The 15,644-nt window shown below is 43.6% G+C and overlaps 2 protein-coding genes across 8 annotated transcripts in view; one reads left to right on the top strand and one right to left on the bottom strand.

Moving 5' to 3' along the window:
- Positions 1 to 10,843, top strand: part of TEX10 (testis expressed 10) — a 45,277-nt gene extending 34,434 nt beyond the window's left edge. For all 3 annotated transcript variants that reach the window (XM_061132139.1, XM_061132140.1, XM_061132138.1), the window contains 4 exons: positions 2,117 to 2,197; positions 3,959 to 4,140; positions 9,231 to 9,441; positions 10,628 to 10,843. In XM_061132139.1, the coding sequence (XP_060988122.1) occupies positions 2,117 to 2,197; positions 3,959 to 4,140; positions 9,231 to 9,441; positions 10,628 to 10,741 (588 nt within the window). In that variant the 3' untranslated portion in view covers positions 10,742 to 10,843. The remainder of the gene's footprint in view (positions 1 to 2,116; positions 2,198 to 3,958; positions 4,141 to 9,230; positions 9,442 to 10,627) is intronic.
- A 503-nt stretch (positions 10,844 to 11,346) lies between these two features.
- INVS (inversin) overlaps positions 11,347 to 15,644 on the bottom strand; it is a 125,338-nt gene continuing 121,040 nt past the window's right edge. For all 5 annotated transcript variants that reach the window (XM_061132133.1, XM_061132134.1, XM_061132136.1 and 2 more), the window contains 2 exons: positions 15,220 to 15,291; positions 11,347 to 12,487 (listed from right to left, as the gene is read on the bottom strand). In XM_061132133.1, coding sequence (XP_060988116.1) covers positions 12,312 to 12,487; positions 15,220 to 15,291 — 248 coding nt within the window. In that variant the 3' untranslated portion in view covers positions 11,347 to 12,311. The remainder of the gene's footprint in view (positions 12,488 to 15,219; positions 15,292 to 15,644) is intronic.

The raw sequence follows: 15,644 nt of genomic DNA, 5'->3' as shown, positions 1-15,644 counted from the left end.
CTTTGCCCACTTGACTAAGTGGTATCTGGTCATTTTCTCCACTCTGTTTTTTCCCCTTTAGTAATATTTGGAGTTTTGAAACAGTGTAAATGTCATTTCTTTTTGGTCTTCTCTTTTATTCATTTATTTTTATTAGTATTGTTTCTTATATTTTCCAGTGGGATAAAATTCCTTACCATCTTTATTGATTTTGATATTCATGTTTGCCATGGTCACCTCCTGGAAGCAAACGTCTTTGTTCTTTTGACATGTCCTCATATTTCTCCGAGTACTGTTGACCTGGAGCAGCACAGGTTTGAACTCTGCAGGCCCACTTACATGCAGTTTTGTCTCAGCACTACGTTACCACATGGACCCATGGCTGAATCTGCAGATAGAACAGCCTTAGAGGTGGAGGGCCCACTGTGAAGTTACGTGCAGATTTTCAACTGCACGGAGGGTCTGTGCCTCCAATCCCCTCCCCATGTTGTTCAAGGGTTAGCTGTACTACCTTTATTATATCACACATTGTTTCAGATTCATGTTGTATTTTCCCTGTCCCAGCCCAGCAATCAGGTATTTCTTTAAGAAGCCCAGTTTTCCTTTAGGTGGAGACCAGATTTTAGGAAACACTTCTGGACTCTTATAAGTGTGTTCATTGCTATTTGATGTTGCTGTTCGCAGATCTTATCAGTGAACAGAAATCAGGAATTCAACACCATGGGGTTCATTCTGGCTTTCTCCTTTCCCTCCTGCTTTTTCTGATGGTGAGAAACCCGACTTCCATTTACTTAATATATTTACCTACTTGGTCACTTCCTCTGTCTGTGGTCGTCTCCTTTTGGTGCCACCCCTTTCCCTGTGGGCATCTTTCTTACCCATTTGAACTCCAATTCCTGGGGACAGAGCACCTGTATTTGTTAACAGATAACTGATCCTGGGCCACTGAAGCTCTTGCATCGACTCTAGTGCTGATGTCTAGCTTGGCCTTACGCAGTAGCTTTAGAACTGACTCGTTCAGGAGAGGAGGGGAGGCAGAAGGGAAAAGGAGGGGATTGAGTGATCATTTATCATTGAATGGGCCTTTCAAATATATTTACCTTTTTTGAATGATAATAGTCACTGTGCTCATTTTGAAGTAGGAAGATGGCATTGAAAATATCCTGTTTACCTTGTTACCTACAGGTTTAAAAGAGAAGACAATTGCCCTGTGAAAACTCTGGGTGGGATCACTCCGCAAGAGGTTTTATAGAGACATAATGCAGATATTGCTGATTTTTGAGGATTGACAGTACTCTTAAATTTATCTTGACTATTCTTTCTCTTCCTAGAGTCATATTCTTCTTTCCACTAGCCTTATCTTTGTCTCCCCATGGGATTTTTCACCATACTTCATTTTTGGTACTGCACTCCCAGCAGCTTCTGGAGTCGTGTTGGGATTCTCTGAAGGACTTGATGCTGTCATTCTGCTGCTTGTTTTCTTGAGATCTTAGGAAATTAAAAATACTAGAGATTTTGATTCCCATCTCATTCATATTTTTCTTCCTTACAGACTGTTCTTTTACCTTTAGGGAATAAGAGGCAGCATAATTTGCACATGGCATTTCTGTTTTCTGGATCATGTTTTTTTCAGTGATGTATTTTTCCACCAAATGGGAGAAGGCTTGTGTCAGCTCTTTGTTTGCCTCACTGACCTATTGGGACGTAGGCTCCACCTGGGTAGATGGTCAGCTACCCGAGGGCTGAGACAGAAGTTCCCCATTCTTTCACTCCTATGCGTAGCGCCTGGTAAGACTAGCTCAGTGTGTGTGGCAGTCACTCAGCCGTGTCCGACTCTCTGTGACCCCATATTCTGTAGCTTGTCAGACTCTTCTGTCCATGGAATTCTCCAGGCAACAATACCAAAGTGAGTTGCCATTTCCTTCTCCACAGTGCTCAGTAAGTATTTAATAAATGAATTATGTAGAAAGTCAGCCCATATATATATGAGGATTGACTGTTTGATGTTTCCATCTTTAGAGTCACTTTTTGTTGAGTTTCTTTCTAATATGTAGAGCAGGTAGGTTTAAAACAAAACGACTGGACCTGTTTCTGACCTACGGTGTTCTGACGTGGTGCTGGTTCTCCCTTCCGACAGACGGTCTGTCACAGTTTCCTGGTCGTCCCCGTCCGAAGCCAGAGCTTTGACGTCCTGCAGACTGCCATCAGTAAGCATTTGGTAAGTATACCTAACATTTTTTTGTTACACAAAAAGCATAGAGATTCACTGGTTAAGATTTGGTTTGCCATAATCAGGGAGAGAGAGTGTCCAGGAATCTAAGCTTAATAATTTCATGGCCTCTCATCGGTGGTGAGAACTGAGAAATCTGGGTTAGTTTGCTGGCTGTTGCTGATCAATCCTGTGACCTTAGGGGATTACCCCACTTTTCCAGAACCTTACTCTCGACATATGAGCAATGAAAGACCTTAAAATGATACCTTGGGTCTTTCTGACTTGAAATGCTTTGATGAACATGTGTCTCGTGTCATACCTAGAAGGGGTGAAGTGTGGAGTAGGGCTTAAGGCCTGGTCTCTGGAAACTGGGAGCTTAGCTCTGAAACTGACTTGTCTTTTGGCCTCTGGGTGTCTCTTGTTCCCATTGGTATTGAATTCTCATTAGGTACTCCTGGGTTTTGCTTTTCACTTCCTCCAGCCTTTGGTCTTTGACTTTTAGTATAACGATATATTCCAGTGCGAGGGAGCGCCCCCAAGGCTTTCCTCAAGGGACTGCCACTCGTCTGGATGATTTTTTAGGCACATGCATACGTATCCCCTGTTCTTTACTTCCCTCGAGCTGGAAGACTACCACTTTGAATTCTCAGTACGCTTTTCTTTCTGCTATCAGACTTCCAATCCATATACATTGTATCTCTAAAGATCCCCATCTTTCTTTTTTTTAACTTCCACTCTAGAAATGTATGCCGTCCTTTGATTACATTCACTATTCCAAGATCAGCGTTCCAGTCAGTCTTGGTCACTTTCTTCAGACAGCCTGGTAGAAAGGTTAAGACCTCAAGAGCCTGCAGACTATGATTACTCAACAGTTGCTTGCGGGAGATTTTAACTCTGTATACTATTACAGTTACAAGTTAGAGTCCACCTTAATGACTATTTATACAGTAGAGTCTGGTGAGCTAGTGCACCATGATGTACCCTATCCGGGTCTGGGGCAGTGAGGCAGTCAAGAGTAGGTACAGTGTTACATTACTCCAGTGCAGATGCTTTTCTTTGGTTATGTCTGAATGACCGGTCAAATCAAAGGGCAGGGGAAGGATAATTGTAAAATGAACTCTGGTTTGTGCATTTAATTTCCTGGGAATGGGGGTGGTGCCAGATTAGCATTTTCCGGTTTGAATACTCAGGATCATGTAAATGTGGTTGTTGGTATCAAGATTTTCTTTGGATGCATGAAATAATCCTTTTAAATAATATTTCTGGCCAACAGTAGAAATTGTAACATCTAGAAAATTTAAGAGACTGTCTTGAAGGGGATTGCGGGGGATTGGATTGATAGTATTTCTTGAGTTTAAATATTTTCAAAGTCATTTCACATAGCAGTTAAGTTTTCAGAGGAAAACGGGACCCTAAGAGGTGGTGGGTGGCACAGCATGTATTGAGGTTATACTAATTCCCACCAGGAGGAGGAGGAGTGTAGTGGTTCAGTCACTCCGACTGTGTGACCCTGTGGACTGTAGCCTGCCAGGCTCCTGTGTCCATGGGATTCTCCGGCAAGGATGTTGGAGTCTGTTGCCACTCCCTTCTCCAGGGGATCTTCCCAAACCAAGGATTAAACCTGGTCTTCCACATTGCAGGCAGATTCTTTACCATCTGAGCCAGCAGTACTGATGGGACATTAACTGTCCAGGTGATGGTGCTTGTTTTTGTGCTGGGAGAAGGGCTGTTGTGAAGAGGTCGCTAACCTCAGTTTTCTCTGCCCAGGTCGGGCTGACTGTGATCCCCGACAGCACAGCCGGCTGTGTCTTGGGCGTCGTCTGTAAGCTCCTGGATCACACCTGTGTACTGAGTGAGGCCCTGCTGCCCTTCCTGGCTTCTTGCTGCTACAGTCTGCTTTATTTTCTGCTTACTTTAGAGAAAGGAGAAGCAGAACATCTAAGAAAAAGGTAACAGTTTTGTACTCTTACACTTTTAATTTTTTTCCTACTTGTTCAACTCCCTTCAGTCAGTCAATCCATAAAAGATATTTCCAAAATCTAATTCTTTTTTAGAGTTTGTATATCCCTAGCTACCTGCTGCTTTGTTCTTCTGAGAGTCCCGTTTGTGATGTGGTATAGCAGTCTTAGTTTTTGTTTTTTCTTGTAAGCTACAAATTTGAGAAGTTAAATGGTATTATAGAGTTTCCTTAACTTTGCTATAGATCTGGCAAGAAGAAAATTCTACATTTTACAAGGATGGACTTACTAATACAAGCCTCTGTATTTTGTTTGGACTTGATTAGAGCTAGCCAGAGTCAAATTTTAAATTCATGGGTGTAAGGAAATTGTTCTAAGATGTTGGTGTTTTTAATTATTACTTTTGCTCCTATATAATTTTTAAACTAAAGCTTCTAGGACAGTATGGAAGGTTTCACTTTCATTTTCAAAAAGTGTTGTCATGCTTCTGTTCTTGTCGGTATGCTGTTAACAGTTCATTGCAGGAAAGTTTTTAAACAGTCTTAAGAGATGAGCACGTATAAGAAAATAAAAGTCATTCTGTCACATTTTGACATTTGCCTTTCAAGTCTTTTTTGAACTTAAGTGTCATAGAAATATGTCATACATATGATTGTATAAAACATTTAAATAGCTTAAAGAGTATAAACTGAACATCCATTTAGCCAAATTCCTAATTTGGTTTAGGAATAGAACATCGTCAGCATGCACTCTATCCATGCCCTTTCCATAGTTACATTTCTCTTCTACACCTCCAGAGATCACTTCTGTGTTAGTCACTTTGCTGCCTTTTTATTTAAAAATTTTATGTGCATTTATAAATAATTCATTTTTGTTTTGCATGTTTTGAGTTTGATATAAAAGGAATCATAGTGTATTTTTTGTGGCTTGATTTTCATCATCATTGTGAGAGTTCATCGTGTTGATTTAAGGATGTAATTCATTTTATTTCTCTATACCAGGAGTCAGCAAACTTCTTTCTATGTAAAGAGTCAGATGGTGAATATTTTAGGTTTTTCAAACCATAAAATCTTGTCAGAACTACTCAACACCCCCTGATCCTGTGAAAGCAGCATCAGACGATACATAAATGAATAGGTGTGGCTGTGTTCCAATAAAATTTTATTTACAAATACAGGCTGCAAGCAGGATTGGCTGTGGTCTGGTACCCTTGCTTTGTAGTATTCAGTTTTATGAATGTACTATACTTACTTACTAATTGGGATTTTTCCCACAAAGTGTTATGTGTATTTAAAACTTGGTAGATTTCACTGTTAGTATCCTGTAGAATTTACATATAAATAAATAGATCCGGTGGTACTTTTGTTACGCATTATCAAACTTTAGGTCTCATAGGTCAGGAAAAGCCTTTGTAAATAGCAAGGAACTTCTCAGGGTTATAAAGATTTTATAATGAGCATCCCCATTTATGAAATAGGTATTTTGCTATTTGTCATTTCCTGTCACTTGAAATACAGGCCCCTTGTGATACACTTATGTTTCAGAAGTGATCTTAGTTTCTTAGAACATCCTGCTTTGATTGGGTGTGGTTGGACTGAACAGAATTCAGTGTATTTAATACATTTTGCCTGTTTAAAAATTCTGTTTTAAAAGTGTTTTGTGTTGGGTATTGGAGAGTCTTGATACTACCTGGACCACATGCCTCTCTGGATGATGTAACTTAGGCACAAGAAGGGGTTGGCAGGCAGAGCCTTAGGCACTTCAGTTTCCCTTTGGGGCTCCTGCCCTCCTACACACGGTAATTGTGAGATTACAGATAGTGAGTGCCAAACTACTGGGAACTTTTGATTTCACAGTTCAGTTCAGTTGCTCAGTCATGTCCGACTCCTTGCGACCCCATGAATAGCAGCATGCCAGGCCTCCCTGTCCATCACCAACTCCCGGAGTTGACTCAGACTCATGTCCATCGAGTCGGTGATGCCCTCCAGCCATGTTATCCTCTGTCGTCCTCTTCTCCTCCTGCCCCCAATCCCTCCCAGCAATCAGGGTCTTTTCCAGTGAGTCAGCTCTTTGCCAAAGTACTGGAGTTTCAGCTTCAGCATCAGTCCTTGCAATGAACACCCAGGACTGATCTCCTTTAGGATGGACTGGTTGGATCTCCTTGCAGTCCAAGGGACTCAAGAGTCTTCTCCAACACCACAGTTCAAAAGCATCAATTTTTTGGCACTTAACTTTCTTCATAGTCCAACTCTCACATCCATACATGACCACTGGAAAAACCATAGCCTTGACCAGATGGACCTTTGTTGGCAAAGTAATGTCTCTGCTTTTTAATATGCTGTCTAGGTTGGTTATAACTTTCCTTCCAAGGAGTAAGTGTCTTTTAATTTCATGGCTGCAATCACCATCTGCAGTGATTTTGGAGCCCCCAAAAATAAAGTCTGACACTGTTTCCACTGTTTCCCCATCTATTTTCCATGAAGCGATGGGACCAGATGCCACAAGTGCTAACCAAAAAATTGGGCTGGACCAATTGAGGTATTCTACACTGTGGCCACGGTACTCTGAAGAAACTGTGTTGCTTCCTGGACTCTGTGAATAAATGAAAGACCTGTTGTTCAGCTGAGCCCTCTGGCCTTGTAGATAGTAGTCTGTTCTTTTCTCTGGTTTTTGACTCTCTTCTCTTTGTTGTCTTGAAAGTCAGGTTATATCCTAGTGCAGCTTTGTTATTATTTACCCTGCTTGAGACTTATTCACTCCTTTAATCTGAAGACTGGGGTTTTTTTTTCAGGTATGGGAAGTACTGTTTTTATTTCTATTATCTCACCCACTGTTTCTGTTCTCTCCTAAAAACTCCTTTTAAACATAAGGAGCATCTGATTCTATCGTCTCTTAACATCTTCCATTTTGCTAATTCTTTAACCCTTCTGTTGAGTTTTTGTCAGCTGTTGTTTTCTCTTTGATCCGTTTTGAGTTTTTACTTGGCTCTTTGTCATTCTTGCTTATTCTTCATTCAGTGGTGTTAAATTTCTTATCAGTTTGTTTTGTTCGTTGTTTCCCTGGTGTGGGAATTCTCCCTTGTTTTGGGGAGCAGGTCAGGCTCTAGAAATTGTCTCTCGTGGGGATGAAGGAACCACCTCACATTTGCGTTGTATGACTTTCTCTGAATTCATCTGCTGTGAGAGTCTGTGGAGACCTCCCTATGGGGCAGTTTCCCGTTTGCCTTTCCCTGGCTTCCAGCTCTCTGCAGGGAGCCCGGTTCTAGCTCCCGACCTTCTATACCTGGGGCTGAAGCCTTGTCTTCCAGTGCTGTTGGCTGTTGAAAACGAGTCCTAAAACCCCACATCCAGTTCCACGCCCCTGTGTATCTGTCGGAGTTCTGTCAGTTTCTGGCACCTAGAGAGTTCACCATTCTAGCTTTTGAGCTTGGCTGTATTTTTTTTTTTAAAGTATATTATCCATATTTCTCCGTGTTTAGGCGGTGGAGGATTGGTTGGTATTAACTGACAAAAATATATCCGAAGTTTGCAGTTAGTGGAATTCCTGAAAATTATATATGAAATATTGGACTTTCATCAGTTCCTTTAGAGTGGTTTAGAACCCCTGTTCTCTGTTGAGCTAAAATCTCAACTTCATTGGTCCTGGTTCTGTCCTTGAAATACTTTATAGTACAGTTATTTTTGTACATGACAACTCTTAGAAAAACCTAAGAATGACTCTTCAAATGGTATTGCTTCCATCGTTTGTGGTTCCCCAGGTTGTCATCTTTTTGACCTGACAGTTTTCTTTAATTGTGGTGTGTGAAGGTGAAATTCTAAACTACTCATCCCTTCAGTATACTTAATTTGTTATGATGTAGAATCCATGAGTCCTTTTAGAAGTTTTGACCCACAGTTATTTGAAATCCACTCAAGTTCAAGTAGAAAATGAATATATTGGATCATTACAGTAGTGATTTGTTTTTAAAAAAAAAAAAAAAATCCCTACAAAACCCCAAAGGGTAAGAATTGTGCAGGTACGAATTTGAAACCCAGCAAGAACCAAAGCTGGGTTTGGTCTCTAGTCTTTTCTCCTCTAGATTGTGTAGTTGCCATCTCTGTGCCTTCGCCTCATCATCAACTGTGTCTTCCAGCCTGACTCTCTCTCGCACACGGCTGTCCTGGCCTGGCTGTGCTGAGTCCACAGGCAGAATAAAGTGTCCAGTGAGAGGGTCTGGTTGCCTTAGGGTGGACCCAGTACCCACCTGTGATGTGTTTGCTGTGTGTGGACTTGGGAGGGAGGTCAGATGGTAAAAGGTTTGCTGCTTCTGTGTCTAGAGGTTTTCTTAGAATGTTTTGGGACTAGGATGGGTATGCACTCTTGAAACCGTAACAGACTAAGATCAGAGCCTCTAGCAGCCAGTGGGCTTTGCCTCCATTTAATTGCACTTTCCTAGACTGTGGTTAGACCATTTACCTCTCTCATAAAAACATTTTTGTTCCTGTTCTATAAAGTTACCAAAAGAATGATGCTTACTGAAATTTGGATTTACTATCTCTGGCCCATGATAGTTCCTTGACTGGCTATTTTCTCAGATCCCTTTTGGTTCCTTGTGAGTACATATTTCTCTGCAAATTTGCCCTGTTCTAGCACCTTGAAGCAGCTCAGAATCCAGATCAGAGGCTTAAGAGTTTCATGAGGTTCTTTTCTCTTAGCAGTGGGAAATTCTTTCCACTTTGACCTTTGGTATTGTACAATGGTTGAGAATTATTCACTGGTAGAGAATAATATTTATGTACAGGTCTTTCTGTTCTCTGGTGAATTCTGTGTTAAATATGATCACTAGGGCTTCAAGAATGTCTTGCCCAGGAAAATGCTGCTTGCTAGGCTCTCTGAAACCACTAAAATAGGGGAAGGCAGCTAATTCTTCACTGCATTTGCTTACTTAGCTCTCATGAAACTCAGTTCTTAACTAGTTTTGGTTTGTGGGGTTTTATCAGAAAACACTTTCTCATTACAAGGACACTGCTCAGTCTCGGGAAGTGTGGAAACGGCCGCTCTCCCGCCTGTGTCCGCTCGCTGACGTGTTTCTTGCTCTGCAGGGACAGGCTCTGGGGGGTCTGTGTCTCCGTCCTGGCCCTCCTGCCCCGCGTCCTCAGGCTGATGCTGCAGAGCCTGCGGGTGAGCAGGGCTGGGCCTGAGGAGCTGCCGGTTGTGGGCCAGCTGCTCCGCCTGCTGCTGCAGCACGCGCCCCTCCGGACGCACATGCTAACCAACGCCATCCTGGTGCAGCAGATCATCAAGAACATCACGGTGAGGAGCCGGGCAGGCCGTCTGCCGCGCGCACCGGGGGCACGGGGGCGGGGGCGGCTGTGGGGGCCCGGGCTCCTGCGCCTCGACAGACCCCGGGGGGAAGTCTAGTGTGGTGGTTTCTCAGGACTTCCCCTGGCGTCTGGTAACTGTCACTGATTCCAGAATCAGTGCTAAAAGCCTTAAAATACTCGAACTGAATTAAGGTGGCAGGCAGCTTAGTTGGAAGAGGTACAGGCATCAGAGTCAGTCCTACCTGGATTGTGATACAGATTCTGTTGATTGTGGTGAGTTGGCAACTTTTCTTTTTTTAAAACCTATCTGAGCTTGTTTTCCTAGCTGTAGAAATGGAAATAGTAGCAACTTTGTTGGGTTCTGTTGACCATGAAATGAAATCGTCCAAGTAAAGTGTATACTGTAGCTGACGTTTATTAAGTACCCAACCAATATTAGCTGTCATTAAGGAACTTTAGCAGGTCTAAACTGCAGACCTGTTTCCGGTCACTGAGATCACTGGAGAGGGGACGAAGCTGCGAGCTGTAGGCTTCAGCTTTGTGATGGGCGGCTCTGTGTTCACCTGGAGCAGGCAGCTGTTTCTTAAGGTTCATTCGGGTGTTGTGGTTTGGAGAGTTGAAGTGAGGTTTTTTGATTGGAGGAAGTTATTAATTGGTATATGTAATAATACTTCAGAGTCATAGACCTTATACATGCATAAACATAGGATGTATTCTGAATCTCATCAGTAATGGAAGACTAAGCAGAATTCAGAAATAGAAGGAAGTCAAGAATTTGGAGAATCAGCCCATCTGTATAAGAATGACAAATTCAGTCCTATAGAATTATTATTCTCAGTTGATGTTAATGCAGAGATCATGAGATTCTAGAATGCAAAAGGGCAGAGATACAGAGTGAGGGGTGGTTAATGGTGCAATTCCATTAGTGCCTAGCAGAGGTGGGAGGGAAGAGACCCAATAAGAAACTGGGAGCACGTGTGCTGAGGATGAAGCTAGGAGTTTTAACTCCCTGTGGTAATTCCCCAGTAACAGGTCCCCTTTTCAGTGAGGTCTCCTGTGGTGGTGTGTAGAGGACGACACTCCTGCGGGGACTCCTGAGATCTTGGTGGGCTGTGATAAAACCATCAGGAAGCAGTCTGGGCGCCCCGCTCACATCACTCTCGTTCCCCCCGCAGACGCTGAAGAGCGGCGGCGTGCAGGAGCAGTGGCTCGCAGACTTGCATTACTGCTTCAACGCGTACATCACGGGGCACCCCCAGGGCCCCAGTGCGCTGAGCGCAGTGTACTGAGGGGCCCTGCAGCGCCTCTGCTGGAAACTGTTCATTCACATCTAATTTGGAAGAGAGACTGATGTAATAAATGTTTGTCATTAAAGCTGAACTTTTAAAGAAGCTGTTTATGAACCTTCCTTTGTACTGAAACAGGAAAATAATGCTTGGGAGTTGCCATGGATGCATAGGCTGGCTTCTTGGACTAGCGTGTGATATGAGGTTAAGTATATATATCCTCATAGCTAAGTATATATAAAATACAGAATAATAATGTGGTACCTCCTGTTATATTCTAAGAAACCAGCTGAATCTTTTTGGCCCCATCGTGGCAAACCTCATTCTGTGTCCTCAGTCCCAGTTCATTCAGACAGCAGCAGACTCGTGTTTGGTTTGGTTTGGGAGTGCTTGCTTCTCACTATGGAGTTGTGTTGTTTACAGAGGATTTCTAGCAGGATTTCAAGACAGTACTCCCATTGTTGTGAATTTTCCTATACCTAAGTGGTGTTTGGTCTGAGCTGCAAAACTCTTAAAAAATTATTTTTCTACTAGTGATTATAATTTTTGTTAGAACCATTTTCACAATAATGATGTAATTAGCCAACTGTAAAAAAAAAAAAAAAAAACAATGTTTAACACTTTATTGTTTCCAGTCTCTCACTGTCAGAACAGGGGTGGCGGTAATCTTAAAACGGAAGCAGTCCTAGAAACACTTGTGAGCCTAATATGTCATTGTTCCTGCCTGTCTACATTCATAGTAGCTTTGCCCTTAAAAGATGAAGAAGCCCATAATCACTGATTTTATTTAAACCAGATGTTCTTTAAGAGCTGGAATGCATAGTTCGCACAGTGCCAGAGGAATGGCAGTTTGACAAGACGGCTCACCTCCGCAGGTCAGGCAGAAAACAGGAGGAGGGGTTAAGGCCCGAACTGGCAGCCTGTGCCTGCGCGATCCGGTCTGTAGCCTGCCGACCCGAGGCCGCGGTGCGGAGGTGCAGCCGCCGGCGCTCAGCAGGAGGAACGCCGTTCACAGAGGACATGGCAGCAGCCTGTGGCCTTCAGAGGCTGACACGGAAACTGTAAAATGTAAGCCATCAACAGTGTACCTAGTACAGTCTTAGAATTTCTAAAAGCGAACACTGGGCCATGACTCTGGTCTAAAAATTATAACAGGATGTGGTGTCTGTAATGAAGTCCATTGCATTTGATTCCAGAAAAGTAGTGAGCTGAAGGCAGTTGCTGTGGGCCAGGCTCCTCCCCATCTCATTTAGGCTCTTCAGCCTGGAGTCAACAAATGCCAGGTTTGCACCAGCCGGCAGGCAGACGCCCCGACCCAGCAGGGTCCTCAGTGCTCACTTCTCTCAGTTCTGCGGAGACTCCCTGTTACACAGTCTTCTTTTCCAGCCCCGCGACGTGGAGGCGGGAGGGCAGCTCTGCACCGGTATGGGCCACCCTGGTCCTTTCAGAGCAGGTGAGGGACTTACAAAACAGTGCTGTGTGGAGCAGGAGGAAAACACATTTCTTTTCCCTTGTTAGCACATTTTCAGGCTAATAAGGCTTTGGGATATTAAAGCTGCCTAAAGTGTGAAAGCTAATCCGAGAACTTGAAGTCTGCGCTGGCCATTCGAGCCCCGCGGGCGCAGTCTCCCTCCTTAGGCAGTCGAAGCTTTAGTCTGTTTCTTGATGGGTTAGCTGGTTGCAGGTTGTAAGAAAAATTCTGTGACCTTCCACTGTTCTCAAGGAGGTGAAGACACTGCAGGTTGCTCACTGTTAAATGACAGACAGATACTCAGATTATTAATGCTGAAGGGCAGGGTGGGGAGGAAAAGGGGCTTAGGTTTGGACTATCCGTGGGACCCAATAAGGTGATGACTGGTTTATGGTAGAGACAGGATGACATCAGCCCCTCCTTTTCCACCCTCTAAAGATACTTGGCATCTTTTTAAGGAAGAACCTTGACTGTGAGGGGGCAGGTGCCTGAGGAGCTAGGACTGGAAGGTAGGTCTTCAAGTTTGCTTGAAATAACCACTGTGATGCTGCGTTCTCTGCATCTCTTAACATGACAGTTAAGGTAGGATGCTGCAGTTGCAACACCCGTCGCGCGCTCAACCCTCCACTTAGCCAAGGAGGACGCCCTGCGGAGGCTGTGCTGCTGCCTGTTGCTCCTAACTTGCTGTGAAGCAAAGAAGCAAGCATGAAAGGCGAGTAGTTTTTTTACAAAGTTACAAAGATAATCGTTCTCTTCTGTTTTAATTTGTTACTCAGTGAAGCTGAAGTGAACTGTTGGGGAACTCTAATGCTTTCTGCCTGCTTTGCTCTGTATCAAGTCGTCTTGTTACCTGCAGACCCCTCTGTAGCTGGGCTGGGATATTCTGCATTCATAGGGGGGACTGTTTTTACTAGTCCATGGTTATTCCATTCATTGGAATGGGATTTTTTTAGAGGAAGTTTTTATTTTAATGAGATGGGCCCCCAAATTTGGGACATTTCTCTCTCTCTGTCTCTCTGTCTATATATATATATACGTTCTCTGGCCCATTACTATGCTGCTGTTCTCTGTGGGTGTGGGTGGTTTGCAGGTGGGTGGGAAGACTGGGGAGAATGCAATTGTTTGTTTCCTGGACGCATGTAAAGAAACTCCAAGGAGTTTGTTTCTTTGGTTTATCTAGCTAACTTTCTATTCCTTTTAAGAGATAAAAGCACTACTAACACCTCTCCCTGAGTTGAAGGTTAGGAGCCACAATCTTAACTCAGATCTGAGCCCCCACAATATGCCCAAAAATGCACTAAAGCTAAGTAAACAGTGAACAAGTCAGACATCCTTAACTCGATGGGATTCTCAAAAAAATTTAAACTTTTTAAAAACTTTCTGGCTGTGCCTCAAGGAATGTGGGATCTTAGATCCCTGACCTGGAATGGAACCCACGCCTGCTGCAATGGAAGTGCAGACTGCCAGGGAGGTCCCTCAAAGCAAACATTTCTACTTAAGGTAAAGACTAAAACAAGGCTTGTCTTCCTTGGTTCAGTTGGCCGTCTGTGATGCCGTGTTGCAGAAACAAATATGTCTGTCCAAGTCATGCCCGTTTCATGGAAATTTATAGACATGTATTCTGAATAAAACATGGGCTGCTGCTAACTAGCTTGCTGCTCTGCCCATCAGCCTTATTCACAGGTCAATGATCAATGTGGGTAGGTAGGTGGGCCTCATAAAACCTTTGTCCCCCAAGCTTGGGTTTGGGAAAAGGTTCTGTTCTGTCCTCATCCATTTTCAAGCCAGTGTAGAATAGACAAGCTGATAATTCATAGAAAGTTCTAAGAAACTACTGACAATTTATTTTGTTTATTCTGTCTTTAACTCTGAGTCCTTTAACTTAAAACCTCTTATGCTGTTAAACATCTTCATTTTTAAAGATTTGATAGTCCTGAACTTTCTCGAGACAGAGCAAAATACCAAAATACCAAAAATGGTACGTCTTAAAGTAATTTTATCTAACAGTTGTTTTTGAAACTATTCCTCAGTTCACTCAAGATAACTAGACGTGTGTGTGTGTGTGTTTTTTCTTTCTTTCTTTTAAACCTAGAACTATGGCCTGATTCCTTTGAGTTTCTAATTGCCCTGATCAGCCTGCCTATATTACATAAATTCCCCAACTCTTATTAAAGCTTTGGTAGTAATTACTGTCCCCCCATCTCCAGATTCTCCCCCATCAAAAACTAAATGAATGTTAAAGTTCATGCTGACAGTCATTGCTCACCTCCCCAGCTGCACCCTGTTCCTGCCGGATGACTGGATCAGGGACTGGGGGGAGCGTGTTGCCATAGCCACCTACGAGCAACACTAGACCTGGCATTAGCTGCTGACAGCGCTGAACTTATCACCCACGTTGAGTGCTGGCGTGAGTGGAGGGGCCCTGAGCAAGGCATCTTGTGGCTAAAAAGAGAGTTCCCTGAACTGCTCCTGTGTGAGTGAAGGTCTGGACAGCTGGACCTGAGCTGGACCTGCTATTAAATACTAAATGTCCTCCTGAGGTGGCCCTAAAAGGCAAAACCAGAATTTGTAGTAAAGGGACTTCTTCCCATCTTTGAGGAGGAGATGGTGGATCTTAATGGGAAACCAAAACAGAACAAGAACTCCCAGGATGTTACTTTGGAGAATAACAGTACTTGTGCTTACCCCTCTTGTACGTGAACAAGTGTGGTAAAGTGATCAGTAATAGGTGCCATTTATTGTTTCTGCTGGAGGTAATGTTAAGTTTGGGGTTATAAAAATAACTTGTCTCAAAAAAAAGAAAAAAATAACTTGTCTCTTCTGAACAAGAGATGTTTATTGTGGTGATAATTCCATGAAAGGGGGACCAAAAACATGCAGTCCTGAAATAACTGGCCATTGGAACCCCCTGGCAGTCTGCTCCAGTGTCTCCACCTTCGGGGATGAAACAGAAAAGGGACGCGTTTCTCGCATGGTCTCCGTCCACTTTGCCATGCAGGGGCGGCCTTACCTGAGCTGAGGCCCAGCACAGAGGGGGCTTTTGAAGACCTTGTGGGCTGACGCACTTTCCCTTCTTGAGAACCTGAAATCAATCAACAGTTACCTATTTTTGACCAATGACAGCGGTAGCCTGACCAAGCACTGAATTGCTTACTGAGGAGAAGCCTGAGCTGCAGGTGCCCACCAAGACAAATCAGTTAGGAAGTGGAGAGCCACAGAGGTCCAGGCTTAAGTCCGGAGATTCTGCTGCCACGGCCACAGATGGGTGTGTGAAGGTGCCTTAACTTTTGCTCCCTCCAGCGAGGAGCGAGTCAGGCACTCGCAGAGCTGAAAGGGTCCCCGTGTGCAGCAGTTTATTCGCCAGACAAGCGTGTACTGTAGTGCCTGGATCTGGGGTGTTCCCGTAGACAGGGAGCTCTGCTATCTAAGCGCAGG

This window comes from Dama dama, chromosome 29, assembly GCF_033118175.1.
Source record: "Dama dama isolate Ldn47 chromosome 29, ASM3311817v1, whole genome shotgun sequence".
In the NCBI taxonomy this organism is placed as follows: Eukaryota; Metazoa; Chordata; class Mammalia; order Artiodactyla; family Cervidae; genus Dama; species Dama dama.
The sequence above is the reverse complement of the archived record's forward strand: the minus strand, read 5'-3'. Positions and strand labels throughout refer to the sequence as shown.